General features: G+C 43.8%; 1 protein-coding gene across 4 annotated transcripts in view; it reads left to right on the plus strand.

Annotated features, from left to right (window-relative positions):
- The window catches only part of CWC27 (CWC27 spliceosome associated cyclophilin), a 229,388-nt gene that overhangs the window by 174,533 nt on the left and 30,388 nt on the right, over positions 1–24,467 (plus strand). Inside the window, exon 13 of one of the 4 annotated variants that reach the window (XM_073344054.1) lies at positions 7,084–7,562. The exons of the other annotated variants lie outside the window; for them this stretch is intronic. Coding sequence (XP_073200155.1) covers positions 7,084–7,319 — 236 coding nt within the window. The 3' untranslated portion in view covers positions 7,320–7,562. Of the gene's footprint in view, positions 1–7,083; positions 7,563–24,467 lie in introns of those variants that run through there. 4 annotated transcript variants of the gene reach the window in all.

A 24,467-nucleotide genomic window follows, 5' to 3' on the forward strand; every position in this document is an offset into this window, starting at 1 on the left:
AGCTTGGAAAAGAGACAACTTAGGCGGGATATGATAGAGGTCTGTAAAATCATGACTGGTGTGGAGAAAGTAAATAAGGAAGTATTATTTCCTTCTTCTCATAACACAAGAACTAGGGGCCACCATATGAAGTTAATAGGCAGCAGGTTTAAAACAAACAAAAGGAAGTATTTTTTCACACAACTCACAGTCAAACTGTGGAACTCCTTGCCAGAGAATGTTGTGAAGGCCAGGAATATAACAGGGTTCAAAGAAGAACTAGATAAATTCATGAAGGATCAGTCCATCAATGGCTATTAGCCAGGATGGGCAGGGATGGTGTCCCTAGCCTCTGTTTGCAAGAAGCTGGGAATGGGTGACAGGGGATGTCATCTCATTTCCAGACTATAAATGGAAACTTTGTCCCAGACATTGGGTTTTAGGACAGATTACACCATGAGGCCAGCGTCTGTTATGCCTTGAAGAAATATCTTAGGAGAGCAGAATCTATTTAAAAGAAAACAAACTAATTCAAACTCTGAAGTCACCATCACAGAGAGATAAAGGACCCCATGGCATACACCCCCGTTTAGGGTCAGGTTGGTGGGTAAGAGACAACATACTTTTAAAAGTGTAAAGCTAAAAATGAGAAGTGGCATTTTTTCAGTAAGTTAGGTTGGGACTTCTCTTTTTTCATCATTCCTTAATTAGATATTTGAAATTGGGCAGACAAAAAGAGGAGCCAAAGCATCACATTATGGACTTGATCTTTTCATTAGGCTCTGCTAACTTGTGACGCATTAAGAAAAGGAGTACTTGTGGCACTGTAGAGACTAACAAATTTATTTGAGCATAAGCTTTCGTGAGCTACAGCTAACTTCATCGGATGCATGCAGTGGAAAATACAGTGGGGAGATTTATATACACCGAGAACATGAAACAATGGGTGTTACCATACACACTGTAACAAGAGTGATCAGGTAAGGTGAGCTATTACCAGCAGGAGAGCAGGAGGAGCAAAAACCTTTTGCAGTGATAATCAAGGTGGGCCATTTCCAGGAGTTGACAAGAACGTCTGAGGAACGGTGGGGGGGGGGGGGAGAAACATGGGGAAATAGTTTTACTTTGTGTAATGACCCATCCACTCCCAGTCTCTGTTCAAGCCTAAGTTAATTGTATCCAGTTTGCAAATTAATTCCAATTCAGCAGTCTCTCGTTGGAGTCTGTTTTTGAAGTTTTTTTGTTGAAGAATTGACACTTTTAGGTCTGTAATCAAGTGACCAAAGAGATTGAAGTGTTCTCCGACTGGTTTTTGAATGTTATAATTCTTGACGTCTCATTTGTGTCCATTGATTCTTTTACGTAGAGACTGTCCAGTATGGCTAATGTACATGGCAGAGGGGCATTGCTTGTACATGATGGCATATATCACATTGGTAGATGTGCAGGTGAACCAGCCTCTGATAGTGTGGCTGCTGTGATTAGGCCCTAAGATGGTGTCCCCTGAATAGATATGTGGACACAGTTGGCAATGGGCTTTGTTGCAAGGATAGGTTCCTGGGTTAGTGGTTTTGTTGTGTGGTGTGTGGTTGCTGGTGAGTATTTGCTTCAGGTTGGGGGGCTGTCTGTAAGCAAGGACTGGCCTGTCTCCCAAGATCTGTGAGAGTGATGGGTCGTCCTTCAAGATAGGTTGTAGATCCTTGATGATGCGTTGGAGAGGTTTTAGTTGGGGGCTGAAGGTGATGGCTAGTGGCGTTCTGTTATTTCCTTTGTTGGGCCTGTCCTGTAGTAGGTAACTTCTGGGAACTCTTCTGGCTCTCTCAATCTGTGCCTTCACTTCAGCAGGTGGGTATTGTAGTAGTAAGAATGCTTGATAGAGATCTTGTAGGTGTTTGTCTCTGTCTGAGGGGTTGGAGTGGTTGTATCATAGAGCTTGGCTGTAGACAATGGATCGTGTGGTGTGGTCTGGATGTAAGCTGGAGGCATGTAGGTAGGCATAGCAGTCAGTAGGTTTCCGGTATAGGGTGGTGTTTATGTGACCATCGCTTATTAGCACAGTAGTGGTCCAGGAAGTGGATCTCTTGTCTGGACTGATCCAGACTGAGGTTGATGGTGGGATGGAAATGTTGAAATCCTGGTGGAATTCCTCAAGGGCTTCTTTTCCATGGGTCCAGGTGATGACGATGTCATCAATGTAGCGCGAGTAGGGGCATTAGGGGACGAGAGTTGAAGAAGCGTTGTTCTAAGTCCACCATAAAAATGTCAGCATACTGTGGGGCCATGCAGGTATCCATAGTAGTGCCGCTGATTTGAAGGTATACATTGTCCCCAAACGTGAAATAGTTATGGGTGAGGACAAAGTTCAGCCACCAGGTTTGCCGTGACATTATCGGGGATACTGTTCCTGACAGCTTGTAGTCCATCTTTGTGTGGAATGTTGGTGTAGAGGGCTTCTACATCCATAGTGGCTAGGATGGTGTTTTCAGGAAGATCACCAATGGATTGTAGTTTCCTCAGGAAGTCAGTGGTGTCTCGAAGATAGCTGGGAGTGCTGGTGGCGTAGGGCCTGAGGAGGGAGTCTACATAGCCAGACAATCCTGCTGTCAGGGTGCCAATGCCTGAGATGATGGGGCGTCCAGGATTTCCAGGTTTATGGATCTTGGGTAGCAGATAGAATACCCCTGGTTGGGGTTTTAGGGGTGTGTCTGTGCAGATTTGTTCTTGTGCTTTTTCAGGGAGTTTCTTGAGCAGATGGTATAGTTTCTTTTGGTAACCCTCTGTGGGATCAGAGGATAATGACTTGTAGAAAGTGGTGTTGGAGAGCTGCCTAGCAGCCTCTTGTTCATATTCTGACCTATTCATGATGATGACAGCACCTCCTTTGTCAGCCTTTTTGATTGTGATGTCAGAGTTGTTTCTGAGGCTGAGGAATCTGATCATCCCTACACTGAAACACTGTAGTTTGGCTTCTGACTCCTCATCCTCTGAAGTAAGGATTCCTTCAGATAAAACAGTGCTGGAAAATGGTGTTGCACATTTCTTTGACCAGGTGTCTCTCTCATGTAAACACACAGCAACAATATATTTATAAAAAACACAAAACAAAACAACCCTCCCTCCCACTACAGTAAGACACTCTACACATGCTTCTGCCCCTGGCAAGAGATTAAGAGAACAAACAAGATGTAACAGATGTGTAATCACGTGGCTTAATGCACTACTGGAAGGTGCCCAGATACTATCATGATGAGCTCAGTATAAGAGCTTACACAGAATAGAATTTTTAAAATACTGTAGGATGCCAACAAGGCTAATTTAGATAAATGAAAGGATTTCAACTAGTTATTTCATTTATCTAAATTAGCCTTGTTGGCATCCTACAGTATTTTAAAAATTCTATTCTGAGTAAGCTCTTATACTGAGCTCATCACGATAGTACCTGAGCACCTTCCAGTAGTGCATTAAACAATGTGATTACACATCTGTTACGTCTTGTTTGTTCTCTTATCCTTTCCCCAGAGAAGCACGTGTAAAGGAGCATCTTGTTGTGGTAGGAGGGGGGATTGTTTTGTCTTTTATAAATATACTGTTGCTATGTGTTTATATGAGAGAGGCCTAGTCAAAGAAATGCATTTTGCACTTGGAGTGGAAAGTGGTGAGGTTTGTGATAGTTCTTAGTTCTTGGGAGAGTTCAACCCTCTCCATGAAGTTCTGACTCCAGTACAGACAAGTTTTACCTTTATTGTTGAAAGTTCCATTGTGCCAGTGGAGTGGAGCTGTCAACCACAATCTTCATCATGGACCTTTAGGAAGCCTTTTAGATATCCTGACCTCATGCTGTGGAGTGCTTTGAAGATAAGAATGGAAAAATATTATTGCTATTCCAATGCCATGCACATCTGCAATGCCATTTTCCAGCACTGTTTTATGTGAAGGAATCCTTTGCTCAAAGTATGAGGAGTCAGAAGCCAAACTACAGTGTTTCAATGCAGGGATGATCCGATCCCTCTGCTGGATCAACAATGAGTCACAAGTTAGCAGAGCCTAGTAAAAAGATCAAGTCCATAATATGATGTTTTGGCACCTCTTTTTTTCTGTCCAATTTTGAAAGGTTTTTGGAGAATTATACATATAATAGTTGCCCCTAAGCCTGTGTTTGTATATATGCATTCTCCCTTCCAAGGGCTATCTGCTCTGAAATAATTTCTTTGTTCTGTTGATTGCCCCAGTGGGTTTTGTTTCTTTAGTGTAGACCAAAAAATCTTGCTTACAAAAATGCTTTACTTCACAAAAAATAATATTTTGGCTATGTTCAAGAAATAAATTATACTTGTTGTTTTGAAATAATCAAACTGGTTAGGATTTTCAGACATTTCTAAGGTTATGTCTACGCTGCAGTTAGATACTCATGGCTGGCACATGCCAGCTGACTCCAGCTTGCGCGGCTCAGGCTGTGGGGTGGTTTAATTGAAGTGTAGATTTCCAGATTTGGGCTGGAGCCCAAGCTCTAGGACCCTGAATGGGGGTGGGTCCCAGCAGCCTGAGCCCAGAAGTTGACACTGCAATTAAACAGCCCGGCAGCCCCAAGCCCCACGAACCTAAGTCAGCTGGCATGAGCCAGCCATGGGTTTTTAATTGCAGTGTAGACATGCCCTAAGTGTCTTAGAAGTACAAATCCCATTGACTTATGCACTTTTGACACTTATCCATTATTTTGACTATGACAGTAGCAGATAGGAGGACCCCGCAGAGGAGTGCAGGGCTCTTTTGTTAAGTCATACTGATGAAAGGTGCTGGAATTCTGCATAGAGGTGCAGAATTATTTTGGCGGACTCTGAGGTCACTTCAGGTGGGCCTTTTATCTCCAACTCAAATTATAAAAGGTCTTCTCATTGAGGCAGAAGTTGGGTTGCAGAAATTTCTGCAAGGAAAACCATAGGAACAGTTAAGCTCTGGAGAAAAGCCTAAGATGAAATAGAAGTTATTTACATTAATTGGGGATCGGTCCTGCTTTGAGCAAGGGGTTGGACTAGATGACCTCCTGAGGTCCCTTCCAACCCTGATATTCTATGATTCTATGATACATTAACAATAAATGACACCACCCTTGAGTGGGAAACTTGAGCTATAGCCAGTGTGCACATATTCACAACAGGGTGGGAGCTCAATCTATATACATGAGAATTGTAGTGCGACTTTCACAGCGCTAAATTAAAAGTCTAGCCTAAAAAAGTATGATTGAGAATCAAATCTGTATGAATTTCAGCTTGTTTAATTATAGCTAGGCTTAAATCACAGTGTTTAAATTTTGAGGGCCAAATTAGAGCTGACCTTTGTATGCATGGAGTCTTCCCCACTGCACACCTTCTGCGCCACACACAAGGGCCCGCCACAGTTGCAATCCTTGTGTTCTGGAGAATGGAAGCTGCTCCTTGAAGGCATCCCTTTGGGCACACATCTCCTGATAGGGAAAAAAAGAGGTTTTCCTAACTTGAATTCGCTAATTCAAGGTAAAAATTCTAGTGAAATAAGGGAGTTTTGTAGTTTTGACACATTATCACATTGAGATAGAGACTAAGCCTGGTCTACACTAGGACTTTAGGTCAAATTTAGCAGCGTTAAATCAATGTAAACCTGCACCCGTCCACACGATGAAGCCCCTTTTTTTTTTTACTTAAAGGCCTCTTAAAATCTATTTCCTTACTCCACCCCTGACAAGTGGATTAGCGCTTAAATCAGCCTTGCCGGGTCGAATTTGGGGTACTATGGACACAATTCGGCGGTATTGGGCCTCCATGAGCTATCCCAGAGTGCTCCATTGTGACCGCTCTGGACAGCACTCTTAACTCAGATGCACTGGCCAGGTAGACAGGAAAAGAACCGCGAACTTTTGAATCTCATTTCCTGTTTGGCCAGCATGGCAAGCTGCAGGTGACCATGCAGAGCTCATCAGCAGAGGTGACCATGATGGAGTCCCAGAATCGCAAAAGAGCTCCAGCATGGACTGAACGGGAGGTACGGGATCTGATCGCTGAATAGGGAAAGGAATCCATGCTATCAGAACTCCATTCCAGTTTTTGAAATGCCAAAACCTTTGTCAAAATCTCCCAGGGCATGAAGGACAGAGGCCATAACAGGGACCCGAAGCAGTGCTGCGTGAAACTGAGCTGAGGCAAGCCTACCAGAAAACCAGAGAGGCGAACGGCAGCTCCGGGTCAGAGCCCCGAACATGCCGCTTCTATGATGAGCTGCATGCCATTTTAGGGGGGTTCAGCCACCACTACCCCAGCCGTGTTGTTTGACTCCTCAATGGAGATGGAGGCAACACGGAAGCAGGTTTTGGGGACGAAGAAGATGATGATGATCATGAGGTGGTAGATAGCTCACAGCAAGCAAGTGGAGAAACCGGTTTTCCCGACAGCCAGGAACTGTTTCTCACCCTGGACCTGGAGCCAGTACCCCCCGAACCCACCCAAGGCTGCCTCCTGAACCCGGCAGGCAGAGAAGGGACCTCCGGTGAGTGTACCTTTTAAAATACTAGACATAGTTTAAAAGCAAGCGTGTGAAAGGATTAATTTGCCCTGGCATTGGCGGCTCTCCTGGATGTACTCCCAAAGCCTTTGCAAAAGGTTTCTGGGGAGGGCAGCCTTAATGCGTCCTCCATGGTAGGACACTTTACCACTCCAGGCCAGTAGCACGTACTTGGGAATCATTGAACAACAAAGCATTGAGTGTATGTTTGCTGGCATTCAAACAACATCCGTTCTTTATCTCTATGTGTTATCCTCAGGAGAGTGAGATATCATTTATGGTCACCTGGTTGAAATAGGGTGCTTTTCTTCAGGGGACACTCAGAGGTGCCCGTTCCTGCTGGGCTGTTTGCCTGTGGCTGAACAGAAATGTTCCCCGCTGTTAGCCACGGGGAGGGGGGAGGGTTGAGAGGATAGCCACGCGGTGGGGGGAGGCAAAATGCGACCTTATAATGAAAGCACATGTGCTATGTATGTAATGTTAACAGCAAGGTTTACCCTGAAAGAGTGTAGCCATTGTTTTATAAAATGTGTCTTTTTAAATACCACTGTCCCTTTTTTTTTTCTCCACCAGCTGCATGTGTTTCAATGATCACAGGATCTTCTCCTTCCCAGAGGCTAGTGAAGATTAGAAAGAAAAAAAAACGTACTCGTGATGAAATGTTCTCTGAACTCATGCTGTCCTCCCACACTGACAGAGCACAGACGAATGCGTGGAGGCAAATAATGTCAGAGTGCAGGAAAGCACAAAATGACCGGGCTGAAGAGAGTAAGTGGTGGGCTGAAGACAGGGCTGAAGCTCAAATGTGACAGCAGCATGATGAGAGGAGGCAGGATTCAATGCTGGGGCTGCTGGAGGATCAATCCAGTATGCTCCAGTGTATGGTTGAGCTGCAGCAAAGGCAGCTGGAGCACAGACTGCCGCTACAGCCCCTGTATAACCAACCACCCTCCTCCCCAAGTTCCATAGCCTCCTCATCCAGACGCGCAAGAACGCGGTGGGGGGGCCTCCGGCCAACCAGCCACTCCACCACAGAGGATTGCCCAAAAAACAGAAGGCTGGCATTCAATAAATTTTAAAGTTGTAAACTTTTAAAGTGCTGTGTGGCATTTTCCTTCCTTCCTCCGCCAGCCCTCCTGGGCTACCTTGGTAGTCATCCCCCTATTTGTGTGATGAATGAATAAAGAATGCATGAATGTGAAGCAACAATGACTTTATTGCCTCTGCAAGCGGTGATTGAAGGGAGGAGGGGAAGGTGGTTAGCTTACAGGGAAGTAGAGTGAACCAAGGGGCGGGGGGTTTCATCAAGGAGAAACAAACAGAACTTTCACACCGTAGCCTGTCCAGTCATGAAACTGGTTTTCAAAGCTTCTCTGATGCGCACCGCACCCTCCTGTGCTCTTCTAACCGCCCTGGTGTCTGGCTGCGCGTAATCAGCAGCCAGGCGATTTGCCTCAACCTCCCACCCCGCCATAAACATCTCCCCCTTACTCTCACAGATATTGTGGAGCGCACAGCAAGCAGTAATAACAGTGGGAATATTCGCAAAAAGAAAAGGAGTACTTGTGGCACCTTAGAGACTAACCAATTTATTTGAGCATAAGCTTTCGTGAGCTACAGCTCACTTCATCGGATGCATACCGTGGAAACTGCAGCAGACTTTATATATACACAGAGAATATAAAACAATACCTCCTCCCACCCCACTGTCCTGCTGGTAATAGCTTATCTAAAGTGATCATCAGGTGCGCCATTTCCAGCACAAATCCAGGTTTTCTCACTCTCCACCCCCCACACAAATTCACTCTCCTGCTGGTGATAGCCCATCCGAAGTGACAACTCTTTACACAATGTGCATGACAATCAAGTTGGGCTATTTCCTGCACAAATCCATGTTTTCTCACATCCCCCTCACCCCCATACACACACAAACTCACTCTCCTGCTGGTAATAGCTCATCCAAACTGACCACTCTCCAAGTTTAAATCCAAGTTAAATCAGAACATCTGGGGGGGGGGTAGGAAAAAACAAGAGGACACAGGCTACCTTGCATAATGACTTAGCCACTCCCAGTCTCTATTTAAGCCTAAATTAATAGTATCCAATTTGCAAATGAATTCCAATTCAGCAGTTTCTCGCTGGAGTCTGGATTTGAAGTTTTTTTGTTTTAAGATAGCGACCTTCATGTCTGTGATTGCGTGACCAGAGAGATTGAAGTGTTCTCCGACTGGTTTATGAATGTTATAATTCTTGACATCTGATTTGTGTCCATTTATTCTTTTACGTAGAGACTGTCCAGTTTGACCAATGTACATGGCAGAGGGGCATTGCTGGCACATGATGGCATATATCACATTGGTGGATGTGCAGGTGAACGAGCCCCTGATAGTGTGGCTGATGTTATTAGGCCCTGTGATGGTGTCCCCTGAATAGATATGTGGACACAGTTGGCAACGGGCTTTGTTGCAAGGATAAGTTCCTGGGTTAGTGGTTCTGTTGTGTGGTATGTGGTTGTTGGTGAGTATTTGCTTCAGGTTGCGGGGTTGTCTGTAGGCAAGGACTGGCCTGTCTCCCAAGATTTGTGAGAGTGCTGGGTCATCCTTTAGGATAGGTTGTAGATCCTTAATAATGCGTTGGAGGGGTTTTAGTTGGGGGCTGAAGGTGACGGCTAGTGGCGTTCTGTTATTTTCTTTGTTAGGCCTGTCCTGTAGTAGGTAACTTCTGGGAACTCTTCTGGCTCTATCAATCTGTTTCTTTACTTCTGCAGGTGGGTATTGTAGTTATAAGAAAGCTTGACAGAGATCTTGTAGGTGTTTGTCTCTGTCTGAGGGGTTGGAGCAAATGCGGTTGTATCGCAGAGCTTGGCTGTAGACGATGGATCGTGTGGTATGGTCAGGGTGAAAGCTGGAGGCATGCAGGTAGGAATAGTGGTCAGTAGGTTTCCGGTATAGGGTGGTGTTTATGTGACCATTGTTTATTAGCACTGTAGTGTCCAGGAAGTGGATCTCTTGTGTGGACTGGACCAGGCTGAGGTTGGTGGTGGGATGGATTTCGCTGAGGTCTAAGCAAGTCAGTAAACTGCGCCAGCGCGCCTTTAAACGTCCAAATGCACGTTCTACCACCATTCTGCACTTGTTCAGCCTGTAGTTGAAGAGCTCCTGACTACTGTCCAGGCTGCCTGTGTACGGCTTCATGAGCCATGGCAGTAAGGGGTAGGCTGGGTCCCCAAGGATAACTACAGGCATTTCAACATCCCCAACAGTTATTTTCTGGTCTGGGAATAAAGTCCCTTTCTGCAGCTTTTGAAACAGACCGGAGTTCCTGAAGATGCGAGTGTCATGTACCTTTCCCGGCCATCCCACATTGATGTTGGTGAAACATCCCTTATGATCCACCAGAGCTTGCAGCACTATTGAGAAGTACCCCTTGCAGTTTATGTACTCGCCGTCTTGGTGCTTCGGTGCCAAGATAGGGATATGGGTTCCGTCTATGGCCCCACCATGGTTAGGGAATCCCATTGCAGCAAAGCCATCCACTATGACCAGCACATTTCCCAGGGTCACTACCCTTGATATCAGCAGATCTTTGATTGCGTGGGCTACTTGCATCACAGCAGCCCCCACAGTAGATTTGCCCACTCCAAATTGATTCCTGACTGACCGGTAGCTGTCTGGCGTTGCAAGCTTCCACAGGGCTATCGCCACTCGCTTCTCAACTGTGAGGGCTGCTCTCATCTTGGTATTCATGCACTTCAGGGCAGGGGAAAGCAAGTCACAAAGTTCCATGAAAGTGCCCTTACGCATGCGAAAGTTTCGCAGTCACTGGGAATCGTCCCAGACCCGCAACACTATGCGGTCCCACCAGTCTGTGCTTGTTTCCCGAGCCCAGAATCGGCGTTCCACCACATGAACCTGCCCCATTAGCACCATGATGCATGTATTGGCAGGGCCCATGCTTTCAGAGAAATCTGTGTCCATGTCCTGATCACTCACGTGACCGCGCTGATGTCGCCTCCTCATCCGGTATCGCTCTGCCAGATTCTGGTGCTGCATATACTGCTGGATAATGCGTGTGGTGTTGAATGTGCTCCTAATTGCCAAAGTGAGCTGAGCAGCCTCCATGCTTGCCTTGGTATGGCGTCCGCACAGAAAAAAGGCGCGGAATGATTGTCTGCCGTTGCTCTGATGGAGGGAGGGGCGACTGATGACATGGCTTACAGGGTTGGCTTACAGGGAATTAAAATCAACAAAGGGGGTGGCTTTACATCAAGGAGTATTTCAGGCAGGACTTCACGGAGGGTTCCAATAAGAAATGGTGCACCTAAGTTATTGTTCTTATTGGAACAAGGAGCTTAGTCTGGCCTCTGATTGATACATGGCTAGATTTACCTCACTGCACCTTCTCTTTGAGCGACTGCAGTGTGATCTAGATGAATGAGTCCCCTAGACCGGGGGGGGGAGCAAATGAGTACAAAACAAATCTGATCTATTTCTTGTTTTGATCCACTCCATCTATCTTTTACATCTTTGGCTGGCAGCAGACAGTGCAGAAGGACTGCAAGCCATCCACATCTCATGGCTGCTCAGCAGAAGATGGTACAATAGGCCTGCTAGCCATCCTCATCTCTTGCCTGCCCGGCAGAAGATAGTACAATAGGACTGCTAGCAGTCCGTATCGCCTGCCTGCTCACCATAAGATGGTTCAATAGGACTGACTGCAGAACTAAAGAGAATGACCTCGTCAAGTCACTTCTAATGTAGTCCCTGCACCCATGTCTGCCCAGGCGCTCCTGGCCAATGTGGCCAGGAGCACCTCAGACATGACGATGACGGCTACCAGTCCTATTGTACTGTCTGCTGCCACAAGGCAAGGGGTTGCTGCTGCTGTGTAGCAATGCAGTACCACGTCTGCCATCACCCAGGAGACATACGGTGACGGTTACCTGAGCGGGCTCCATGCTTGCCGTGGTATGGCGTCTGCACAGGTAACTCAAGAAAAAAGGCGCGAAATGATTGTCTGCTGCTGCTTTCACGGAGGGATGGAGGGAAGAGGGGCCTGACAATATGTACCCAGAACCACCCGCGACAATGTTTTAGCCCCATTGGGCATTGGGATCTCAACCCAGAATTCCAATGGGCAGCGGAGACTGAGGGAACTGTGGGATAGCTACCCACAGTGCAACACTCCGGAAGTCGACGCTTGCTTCGGTACTGTGGAAGCACTCCGCCGAGTTAATGCACTTAATGCACTTAGAGCATTTTCTGTGGGGACACACACACTCGAATGTATAAAAACGATTTCTAAAAAAACGACTTCTATAAATTCGACCTAATTTCGTAGTGTAGACATACCCTAAGGCCTGGTCTACACTACGGGGTTAGGTCGAATTTAGCCGTGTTAGGTCGATTTAAAAATGACTGCGTCCACACAACCAACCCTATTCCGTCGACCTAAAGGGCTCTTAAAATCAACTTCTGTACTCCTCCCCGGCGAGGGGAGTAGCGCTAAAATCGATCTTGCTGGGTCAAATTTGGGGTAGTGCAGATGCAAATCAACGGTATTGGCCCCCGGGAGCTATCCCAGAGTGCTCCATTGTGACTGCTCTGGACAGCACTTTGAACTATAATACGGGCTGGATGAATGCACTATAAGGTGGGTAGAAAGTTGGCTAGATTGTCGGGCTCAACGGGTAGTGATCAATGGCTCCATGTCTAGTTGGCAGCCGGTGTCAAGTGGAGTGCCCCAGGGGTCGGTCCTGGGGCCGGTTTTGTTCAATATCTTCATAAATGATCTGGAGGATGGTGTGGATTGCACTCTCAGCAAATTTGCGGGTGATACTAAACTGGGAGGAGTGGTTGATACGCTGGAGGGATGGGATAGGATACAGAGGGACCTAGACAAATTGGAGGATTGGGCCAAAAGAAATCTGATGAGGTTCAATAAGGATAAGTGCAGGGTCCTGCACTTAGGACAGAAGAACCCAATGCACAGCTACAGACTAGGGACCGAATGGCTAGGCAGCAGTTCTGTGGAAAAGGACCTAGGGGTGACAGTGGCCGAGAAGCTGGATATGAGTCAGCAGTGTGCCCTTGTTGCCAAGAAGGCCAATGGCATTTTGGGATGTATAAGTAGGGGCATAGCGAGCAGATCGAGGGACGTGATCGTTCCCCTCTATTCGACATTGGTGAGGCCTCATCTGGAGTACTGTGTCCAGTTTTGGGCCCCACACTACAAGAAGGATGTGGATAAATTGGAGAGAGTCCAGCGACGGGCAACAAAAATGATTAGGGGTCTGGAACACATGACTTATGAGGAGAGGCTGAGGGAACTGGGATTGTTTAGTCGGCAGAAGATAAGAATGAGGGGGGATTTGATAGCTGCTTTCAACTACCTGAGAGGTGGTTCCAGAGAGGATGGTTCTAGACTATTCTCAGTGGTAGAAGAGGACAGGACAAGGAGTAATGGTCTCAAGTTGCAGTGGGGGAGGTTTAGGTTGGATATTAGGAAAAACTTCTTCACTAGGAGGGTGGTGAAACACTGGAATGCATTAGCTAGGGAGGTGGTAGAATCTCCTTCCTTAGAAGTTTTTAAGGTCAGGCTTGACAAAGCCCTGGCTGGGATGATTTAATTGGGTATTGGTCCTGCTTTGAGTAGGGCACTGGACTAGATGACCTCCTGAGGTCCCTTCCTACCCTGATATTCTATGATTCTATGAACTCCTGTGCACTAGCCAGGTACACAGGAAAAGCCCTGGGAACTTTTGAATTTCATTTCCTGTTCGGTCAGCGTGGCGAACTCAGCAGCACAGGTGACAATGCAGTCCCCCCAGAATTGCAAATGAGCTCCAGCATGGACCAAAAGGGAGACACTGGATCTGATTGCTGTATGAGGAGAAGCATCTGTGCAGGCCGAACCCCGATCAAAAAGAAGAAATGCAAATATATTTGCCAGAATCTCACAGGGCATGTTGGACAGAGGCTACAACAGGGACACACAGCAGTGCCGTGTGAAAGTTAAGGAGCTCAGGGAAGCCTACCAAAAAACAAAGGAGGCAAGCAGTCTCTCCAGGTCAGAGCCCCATACATGCTGCTTCTAGGATCAGCTGCATGGCATTCTAGTGGGGGACCCTACCACTATCCCACCACTGTCCATGGACATCTGCAAGGGGGGAGTCTTGTGCTACAGGGAGGAGGATTTGGGGGATGAGGAAGAAGAGGAGGAGGAGGAGAATGCATAGCAGGCAAGTGGTGAATCCGTTCTCCCCGGAAGCCAGGACCTTTTCATCACCCTGGAGCCAATACCCACCCAAGATGGGATCCCCGAGCCTGAAGCTGGAGAAAGCACCTCTGGTGAGTGCACATTTATAACTACAGTACAGGGTTTAAAAGCAATAGGGTTTAATGTTTGATTTGCCCTGAAGAATTGGGATGCTCTCCTGGAGGTACTCTGAAAGCCTTTGCAGAAGGTTTCTGGGGAGGGCTGCCTTATTTCGTCCTCCACGGTAGGACACTTTACCATGCCAAACCAGAAGCAAGTATTCTTGAATCATTGCAGCACAAAGCATGGCAGTGAATGGTCCTGAGTTTTGGTTGCATTCAAGCAACATCCGGTCTATATCTTTTTGTCTTAGCCTCAGGAGAGTGATATCATTCATGGTCAGCTGGTTTAAATAGGGGAATTTTTGTAAGGGAACAGTAAAAGGACCCCGTTCATGCTGGGCTGTTTGCGCTTGGCTAAAAGGGATCATCCCAGAGAATAGCCACATGGCGGGGGGGAGGTGTGAAGGGATCATCCCGGAGAATAGCCACACAGTGGGGTGGGGGTAGGTGTGTGCTGCACATCCACCCGAAAACCGCAGCCCCTACTTTTAAATGTGAAACCCAACCCATTGCTTGCTCTGGGAAGGGAGGGTGCTGCAGTTTGAAAACATTCCCACATGTTATGAAGGTGTAAAAAGCCAATCCCGCTTACCAAAAGGCTTACCGTGGCTGACTGGAAACCGAATTCTGTTGCCCAGCTGTGTGTGATGTGTCACCATACCGGCAGGCGCTCAATGTAAAAGGCAAAATGTGACCTTGTACCTAAAGCACAGGTGCTGTCTGCTGTGAATTGCTTGATTCACTATGAAAGAGTCTCCTTTTTGTTCTCAGAAATGTATCATCTTAAATTTTACTCCCTTTTTATCTCCCCCCAGGTGCAAATGTTTCTACGTTTCTATCATCTCCATCTCAGAGGTTATCACAGATTAGAAGGTGAAAAAAATGCACTTGTGATGGCATGTTTTCCGAGCTCATGCAGTCCTCCCGCACTGATAGGGCTCAGCTTAATGCATGGAGGTATTCAGTGGCAGAGGCCAGGAAAGAATAAAGTGAGCGCGAAGAGCGGAGGCAGGATGCAATGCTGAGGCTAATGGGGGAGCAAACGGACATGATGAAACATCTGTTGGGGGAGCAAACGAACATGATGAAGTGTCTGTTGGATCTGCAGGAAAGCCAACAAGAGCACAGCCCCCCGCTGCATCCACTGTATAACCGCATGTCCTCCTCCCCAAGTTCCATATCCGCCTCACCCAGATGCCCAAGAACGTGGGGGGGAGCTCCGGGCACCCAGCCACTCTGCTCCAGAGGATGGCCTAAGCAACAGAAGGCTGTCATTCAAACAGTTTGATTTTTAGTGTGGCTTAAATAAATAATGTGGCCTTGTCCTTCCCTCCTCCCCCACCCCACCCGGGATACCTTGTCCATTGTCTCTTTTTTTTTTAATTAATAAAGAAAGAATGCATGGTTTCAAAACAATAATTACTTTATTTTGAAGGGGGTAGAGTGGTTGCCTTACAGAAAGTCCCTTCTTGCTGCTGCTCAAACAGCCCAGAGTTCCTAAAGATGGGAGCGTCATGCACCTTTCCTGGCCATCCCACGTTGATGTCGATGAAACGTCCCTTGTGATCCACCAGTGCTTGCAGCACCATTGAGAAGTACCCCTTGCACTTCACGTACTGGTTGGCAAGGTGGTCCGGTGCCAAGATGGGGATATGCGTTCCATCTATCATCCCACCACAGTTAGGGAATCCCATTGCAGCAAAGCCATCCAGTATCACCTGCTTATTTTGCAGAGTCACTACCCTTGATAACAGAATGTCAATGATTACATTGGCTACTTGGATCACAGCAGCCCCCACAGTAGACTTGCCCACTCCAAATTGATTCCCAGCTGACTGGTAGCAGTCAGGCAGTGCAGGCTTACACAGCGCTATTGCCACTCACTTCTCAACTATCAGGGCAGTTCTCATCTTGGTACTCCTGCGGTTCAGGGTGGGGGAAAGCAACTCCCAGAGTTCCAGGAAAGTGGCCTTACGCATGCGAAAGTTTTGCAGCCACTGTGAGTCATCCCATACCTGCAACACTATGTGGTCCCACCAGTCTGTGCTTGTTTGCCTGGCCCAGAATCAGCGTTCCACTGTACCAACCAGCCCCACTGCCACCATGATGTCCCAATTGCCACAGCCTGTGCTTTCAGGAACGTCTGTGTCCATGTCCTCATCAAAATCCTCCTTGTGCTGGCGTCTCTTAGCCCGGTTCTCCATATACTCCAGGATAATGCTCGAGGTGTTTACAATGCTCACAACAGCAGCAGTGACGGTGAGCTGAGCGGGCTCCATGCTTGCCGTGGTATGGTGTCTGCACAGGTAACACAGGAAAAAAGGCGTGAAACGATTGTCTGCCATTGCTTTCACGGAGGGAGGGGCGACTGACGACATGTACCCGAAACCACCCGCGACAATGTTTTTGCCCCATCAGGCATTGGGAGCTTAACCCAGAATTCCAATGGGCACTGGAGACTGCAGGAACTGGGATAGCTACCCACAGTGCACCGCTCTGTAAATCGATGCTAGCCACGTTAGTGAGGACACACTCTGCTGACTTAATGTGCTTAGTGGGGACATACGCAATCGACTGTATAAAATCGATTTCTAAAAATTGACTTCTATAAAATCGACCTAATTTCATAGTGTAGACATACCCTTAGACTCTCCTATAGTTTTTAAGTTGACCTGCTAACTCGTGTGAAAACTGTATCTGTCTTGTCTTCATTAGGATTCTACCTCGGGTTAGCTAGTTTAAGAACACATCATTTTTTTCCATAGAAGACAAGACCTAAGGAAAGAGGTAGGGACATAGCATTATAATGTAGTGGTGTTATACTATACTTCATTACTCTGTTCAGCTCATTCCATCTCATAGTGCATGAAGTTTCTGGTAGATTTTGTTTTATACCGTTCAGCTGCAATTTCCCTTCCCTCCCTCCCCCACCCCCTTTAATTTCTGGGTTTTATTATACCTTAATTTTTTCTGATCTTTCTATATGCTAGATTTCCAGTTCCAGATCTTTCTTTGTAACTCTGATGGGGCATGGACTGTTCAGATATTAGCTATTAGTCTTCAACATATTAGCTGGAACAATGAGGAAATAAAAAGTGGGGGGGGGTGTGTGAAAATTATAGGAGGAGTAAATCGAACAGTTTCTGACTCCAAAGTACAATTTTTCTCAAGACAGCTGTCAGACTTTTAAGTCTTCTACCATTCATTCAAAAGGCTTGACAGTCAGGGTTTGGTTTAGATTTACAGTTCAGTGGTCTTTGTCCTATCTGAAACCTAGTGCACTAACTTTTCCCTATAATTATATTCTGTTTGATCTTCTGCTACAGATGTCTGGAGAGTTGAGGGGGTTATTTTTGTGTTCATTATTGGAACTGACAGTCTTGAAAAAAAGTCTCATTCACGGCTGTTAAATATTCTGTAAGTGTTTTAAGACATTTCACATGTCATTGAGTATCTTCCAAGGAAAAAAATAGTTTAGCTGTACAAATCAAAAAAGGAAGATACTGATCAATATTCTTAATTTTGTTTTGTACACTATTAAATTATCCGTTGTTATTAATCAATATCATAGAAATGATGTACCCAAACAATTGGAATAATTAAGGTGCATATTTGTCACACTGACATTCTACAACAAACTGTTTAATTGGATATATAAAGAGTAGCCTTAGGCTATTCTAGATAATATTACTTTACTTCGGTGTTTTTCCTTATTGGCAAGAAGAAATCTGTTTATGGTAAAGAATTTTGTGGGGGTTTTTGCTTGTTGCCACAACACTGAGAATGTGATTTGTAGCTTCCTCAGCCTGGGAGACAGGACAAAACAGGAAAGTTGTCAATATGACCATCAAACTACAGAACAGTAGTTACAACAGATGGAGCAGTGGTGCCTTCAGGCAACATCATTCAGCATCCTGTATGTTAGTCTTAAGTACTAAATGAAAAAGTAAAAAGGGTTGAGACAAAGATGTGAAATATCTCTGACAGCTGGAATCCTTCAAAATAAAAATGAGATATTTGTCATTTAACTTCCCATAACAATGTTCTATATGATACCCTTAATCCTGAATCAGTCCTAATTCATTCATTCACATGACATATGTCCAATTGAATATGTAATACAATTGCCTTTTCATCCAAATCCTTCTTTTTCTACTTTCCTGTTACTATTGGCCATTCTACTTTCCTACCAATTTCTCAGGCTTGAAATTTTGTCATTATCTTTGCCTCCCGCCTGCCTACACATTTATTTCAAGAATAACTTGACTCCTCCCTGAAAAGAAAAAAAAGGATAAATTAAATTAGTTCTATTTTTAAAATAAATAGAGAAATGTTAATATGATGCATGCTAAACTTTGTTAGTAAATCACTCTTATTTCATTACACCCTCTACCTTCCTTCATTGGAACTGTTTAAATTGTAAGCTCTTCATGGTAGGGGCCCTGTTCTCATATACTTCTGGAAAACCACTTGCCTATATAAATAAAAATAATGAAAAACATTTTCCCTGGTACCAAGAAGCAAATTTTAAAAGCTAACAAATCAACCATATGTGACATTTCACTGTAACTAAAAAAACAGCTATAATAGTAAGAGATTAGCTCTTTAAATGGTCAAATAAAACAATATAATAACAATATAATAATAATATAAGCAGTTATATAATGTTTTTCACCCCTAGTTTCTCAATGCTTTTTATAAAGGTTTATAAATATAATTTGTCTCAGCTTTACAGATGGGGAAATTGAACTGTAGACAGGTTATATGACATAATTAGGACTGCCTTTACATGTCTTAAATTCATATATATGAGCCTGAATTTGTGGGATAAGGAACAAAATAGCCCTAATTGTGTCTTGTTTAACTTGGCCTTTTAAATAGCTATGCCCAATCTAATAGGTCTTTTTTTGCTTATTTTGTGCTGTATTGGAAGTGTCTTTGATCAAATAACTTTTTGTTTATTAATTCTTATGACATTTTAAGCTAAATTATCACATTGATGCAAAAAGATGACATATTTTAATAAAAACAAGCTCCCATTACGAATTTGGGAAATTTTAAGACTAAAATTAGTCATCACTATGCAAGGTAAACATAGAATCGTAGAAATATTGGGCTGGAAGGTACACGAAAGAAGTCATCAAGTCCAGCCTTTTGCTCTGAGACAGGACCAAGTAAACCTAGACCATCCCTGACAGCTGTTTGTCCAACGTGTTCTTAAAAACCTCCGATGATGGGGATTCCACAACCTCACTTGGAAGTCTATTCCAGATCTTAACTATCCTTATAGTTACGAAGTGTTTCCTAACATCTAACTTAAATCTCCCTTGTTACAGATTAAGCCCATTGCTTGTCCTTCCTTTAGTGGACGTGGGGAGCAATTGATTACAATTATCTTTATAACACCCTTTTACATATTTGAAGACTGTAAGCAGATCCCTCCCTCAGTCTTTTTTTCTCAAGGTTAAACATGACCATTTTTAACCTTTCCTCACAAGTCAGGTTTTCTAAACCTTTTATCATTTTTGTTACTCTCCTCTGCTCTCCCCAGTTTGTCCACTTTTTTCCTAAAATGTGCTGCCCAGAATTAACTGAACACATTACTATTGCTGAGGCTTCAGCAGTGCTGAAAAGAGCAGGAGAGTTGCCTCCCACGTCTTACATAAGATGCTTCTGTTAATACACTCCAGAAAGATATTTGCCTTTTTCACAACTCTATCACATTGTTGACTCATATTCAATTTGTGATGCATTGTAACACCCAGATCTTTTTCAGCAGAACTACCACCTAGCCAGTTTTCCCCCATTTTGTAGTTGTGCATTTGATTTTTCCTTTCTAAGTCAAATACTTTGCACTTATCTTTACTGAGTTTTATCTTGCCAATTTCAGATCAATTTCACAATTTATCAAGGTTGCTTTGAATTCTAATTCTGTCCTCCAAAGTGCTTGCAACCCCTCTCAATTTAGTTCCTTTTGCAGATTTTATAAGCGTATTCTCCACCCCATTATCCAAGTCATTATGACAATATTGAATAGTACTGGACTCAGGACTGACCCCCGTGGAACCCCATAAGATAGGTCTTCACAGTTCGACAGTGAACCACTGAGAGCTACTCTGAATAAGAGTATAAGAATGGGCATGCTGACCAACGGTCCGTCGAGCCCAGTATCCTGTCTTCTGACAGTGGCCAGTGCCAGATGCTTCAGAAGGAATGAACGGAACAGGTCAATTTATCAAGTGATCCATCCACTGTCATCCAGTCCCAGCTTCTAGCAGTCAAAGGTTTAGGGATATCCAGAGCATGGGGTTGTGCCCCTGACTATCTTGACTAATAGCCATGGTTGGACCTATCCTCTATGAACTTATGTAATTCTTTTTTGAACCCAGTTATACTTTTGACCTTCACAACATCCTATGGCAATGAATTCTACAGGTTGACTGTGTATTGTGTGATGTACTTCCTTTTGTTTGTTTTAAACCTGCTGCCTATTAATTTTATTCGGTGACCACTGGTACTTGTATTATGGTGGGAAGGAGTAAATAATACTTCCTTATTAACTTTCTCCACACCATTCATGATTTTATAGACCTCTATCATATCCCCACTTTAGTTGTCTCTTTTCTGAGATGAACAATCCCAGTGTTTTTAATCTCTCCTGAAATGGAAACTGTTCCAATGGAAACCCTAATAATTTTTGTTGCCCTTCTTTGAACCTTTTTGAATTCTAATATTTCTTTTTTGATATGAGACAACTAGAACTGCACCCAGGCATACCATGGATTCATATAGTGGCATTATTTTCTGTCTTATTATCTATCTCTTTGCTAATGGCTCCTAACATTCTGTTAGCTTTTTTGACTGCTGTTGCCCATTGAGCAACTGTTTTCCAGAACTATCCACAATAATGCCAAGATCTCTTTCTTGAGTGGTAACAGCTAATTTAGATCCCTTCAGTTTGTATGTGTAGCTGGGATTATGTTTTTCCAATGTGCATTACTTTGCATTTATCAACTTCGAATTTCATCTGCCATTTTGTTGTCCGGTCACCTAGTTTTATAACTCTTCAAAGTCAGCTTTCAAATTAACTATCTTGAGTAATGTATCATCTCCAAACTTTGCCACTTCCCTGTTTCATCGCCTTTTTCAGACCATTTATGAATGTGTTGAACAGCACTGGTCCCAGCACAGATCTTTGAGGGATCCTACTATTTACTTCTGTCCATTGTAAAAACTGACCGCTTATTCCTACTCTGTTTCCTTGTCTTCCCTGAGTGCTCAGGTTTCAGAGTAGCAGCCGTGTTAGTCTGTATTCGCAAAAAGAAAAGAAGTACTAGTGGCACCTTAGAGACTAACCAATTTATTTGAGCATAAGCTTTTGTGAGCTACAGCTCACTTCCTTATACTCTTATTCAGAGTAGCTGAATTGGATGAAGTGAGCTGTAGCTCACGAAAGCTTATGCTCAAATAAATTGGTTAGTCTCTAAGGTGCCACTAGTATTTCTTTTCTTCTTGAGTGCTCAATCATCCAGTGTCCCTTCTGTGTGTTTGGCAGGCTTCCTGCTTCTGATGTACTTCAAAACAATTTTGCTGTTAGTTTTTTGTCTTTTCGTAGTTGCGTTTCAAATTCTTCTTTGGCCTGCTTATTTATACTTGACTTGCCAGAGTTTGTTCCTTTCTATTTTTCTCGGTAGGATTTGACTTCCAATTTTTAAAAGCTATATTTTTGTCTCTATCTGCCTCTTTTACTCTTACTGTTTTAATTTGTGGTATACATGTAGTTTGAGCTTCTGTTATGATGTTTTAAAAAAAGTTTCCTTGAAGCTTGCAGGCATTTCACTTTTGTGACTGTTCCCTGTAATTTCCATTTAACTGTCCTCCTCATTTTAGCATAGCTCTCCTTTTTGAAGTTCAGTGCTACTGTGATAGGTTTCTTTGGTAATTCCCCCCCCTCCCCCCCAAGGATGTTGGTTGCTATTATCAAGCAGTTCAACTATATTCAGTTCTTGGACCAGATCCTATGCGCTGCTTAGGACTAAATCAGGAATTACGTCTCCCTTTGTGGGTTTCAGGCTAGGTGCTCCAAGAAGCCGTCATTAATGGTATCTAGAAATTTTATCTCTGCATCTCATCCTGAGGTGATATGTACCCTGTCAATATGGGGATAGTTGAAATCCCCCATTATTATTGGGTTTTTTGTTTAATCTCCTTGAGCATTTCACTGTTACCATCATCATCCTGGTCAGATGGTTGGTAGAATATTCCTACTGCTATATGCTTGTTGTTCAAGCACAGAATTTCTGTCTAAAGCTGTTCTATAGTAATGTCTATGGCTTTCAACCAATTGTGCACCCACCTTCTAGTAATTTTATCTGGATCATATTTCCCTAGTTTACTTAAAAGAATGTCATGAGGACTGTGTCGAAAACTTTACTAAAATCAAGATCTATCATGTCTACGCCTTCCCCCCTATGACCAGGCCAGCAAACCCGTCAAAGAAGGAACTTAGGTTGGATTGGCATGATTTGTTCATGACAAATCCATGCTGGCTATTCCTTATAACCCTATTATCCTCTAAGTGTTACAAATTGATTGTTTAAATAATTTGTTTGTCTTTTACCAGGTATCGCAGTTAGGCTGACTGGTCTATAATTCCATGGGTCGTCTTTGTTCCCCTTTTTAAAGAAAGGTATTATGTTTGCCCTTCTTCAGTCCTCTTGGACACATCATCCAGGAGTTCTCAAAGATCATTGCTAATGGTTCCAAGATTGCTTTAACTAGTTCCTAGGATGAATTTCATCATGCCCTGCCAACAATTTATCAGAATATTCTTTAAGCTGTTCTTTCTTTATTTTGGCTTGTGTTCCTTCCCCCTTGTTAATATTAATTGTGTTGATTATCTGTTCTGCATGAAGACTGAAGCAAAACAGGCATTAAACAACACAGACTTCTTGATTTCATCAGTTATTAGCTCTCCTTTTCCCACTGAGTGGAGGACCTACACTTTCCTTCATGTCTTTTGCTTCTAATGTTTTGAAAGAAGTTCTTATAGTCTTTTATGTCCCTTACTAGGTGTAACTCCTTTTGTGGCTTAGCCTTTCTTATTTTGTCCCTATAAGCTTGCGTGCAGGTAACCAAATATCCATGAATGTGAGGAGTTATACAGTCATTCCAAATGAATGTCAATAAAACATGTATTCCATAACATACCATCATGTATTCTGATATTATTACATATATTGTGCAGAAAATCTCCTTTAGAACTGTTTTAGAGGGTTAAAAAAAAGTAAGGACTCTTTCATATACCTTCACCTAAAACCAGGGAGTCTTTGTATCATGAGTAAAGCTGTACAGGCCTGGAAGGGAAAGAAACTTACCTGTTTGTAACTAAAAAATGTTAGAAACCTCTGTGACCTAGAATAAGAATTTCTATTCATACTACAACAGGATTTTAAATTAGCATATAGATACATCAGCATAAATTAGCTGAATTATAGAGTATCAATAATGAGAGCAAAAATATCACAATTGATCTGCTTCTTAGTAAAGAGTTATGCACAGGTACTATACCAGTTTAATTTGTTACTCTCTTTGCTCCTGCCTTGATCATTTTAGTTATAAGCAAAAAGAAAAGGAGGACTTGTGGCACCTTAGAGACTAACCAATTTATTAGAGCATAAGCTTTCGTGAGCTACAGCTCACTTCTTCAGATGCATATCGTGGAAGCCAATTTATTAGAGCATAAGCTTTCGTGAGCTACAGCTCACTTCTTCAGATGCATATCGTGGAAGTTTCCACGATATGCATCTGAAGAAGTGAGCTGTAGCTCACGAAAGCTTATGCTCTAATAAATTGGTTAGTCTCTAAGGTGCCACAAGTCCTCCTTTTCTTTTTGCGAATACAGACTAACACGGCTGTTACTCTGAAACCTTTAGTTATAAGGCATGTCATCTGGATACCCATATTTCTCCTTTTCTTTTCTTTTCTTTTCTTTTCTTTTCTTTTCTTTTCTTTTCTTATTTTGCTATGTTTGTTTTTTTAGTTGAATTGTATTAACAGATTTTGTGTGAATTTGTTCACTCTTTCTGGTGGGTTCTAAATACTGTAACAGAACTTTTCTGATTGCCCTGAAAGCTAAAATCTCTGCCCAGCAGCCAGCCGACTAGCCAGGTTAGATGCTAGGCAGATGCAGAAGGCTCCTGTGGTGAAGAAATCCTTTCCCTCAAGCCACAGAGTGGCTACAAAACCTGGTCTAGTTTATTGGCTGAAGTAGGCTCTGCAGCCCCATCCCCCATGGAACGGAAGACAAGAGGACCAAGTAGCAATGGAACCCCAAACCCTGCCTCTCCCCCAGAACACCCATAGCCTAGCCTTTCCTTCCCCACACATGCCGCACTGCAGAAGGTCCAAATGAATTTTTACACTATGCAGGGGATAGAAATTTCTTTTCATCTGCAGGACATTCCACATACAGCCCATCCCATTTCATAGTCAGAGAAGCAGAACCTGAATTGTAATCTGTTTGTAGTATTTCTTATCTAGATAGTTAGGAATCCTTTGAAAGTTATTCTAACAAGT

This window comes from Lepidochelys kempii, chromosome 5 (assembly GCF_965140265.1).
Source record: "Lepidochelys kempii isolate rLepKem1 chromosome 5, rLepKem1.hap2, whole genome shotgun sequence".
Classification (NCBI taxonomy): Eukaryota; Metazoa; Chordata; order Testudines; family Cheloniidae; genus Lepidochelys; species Lepidochelys kempii.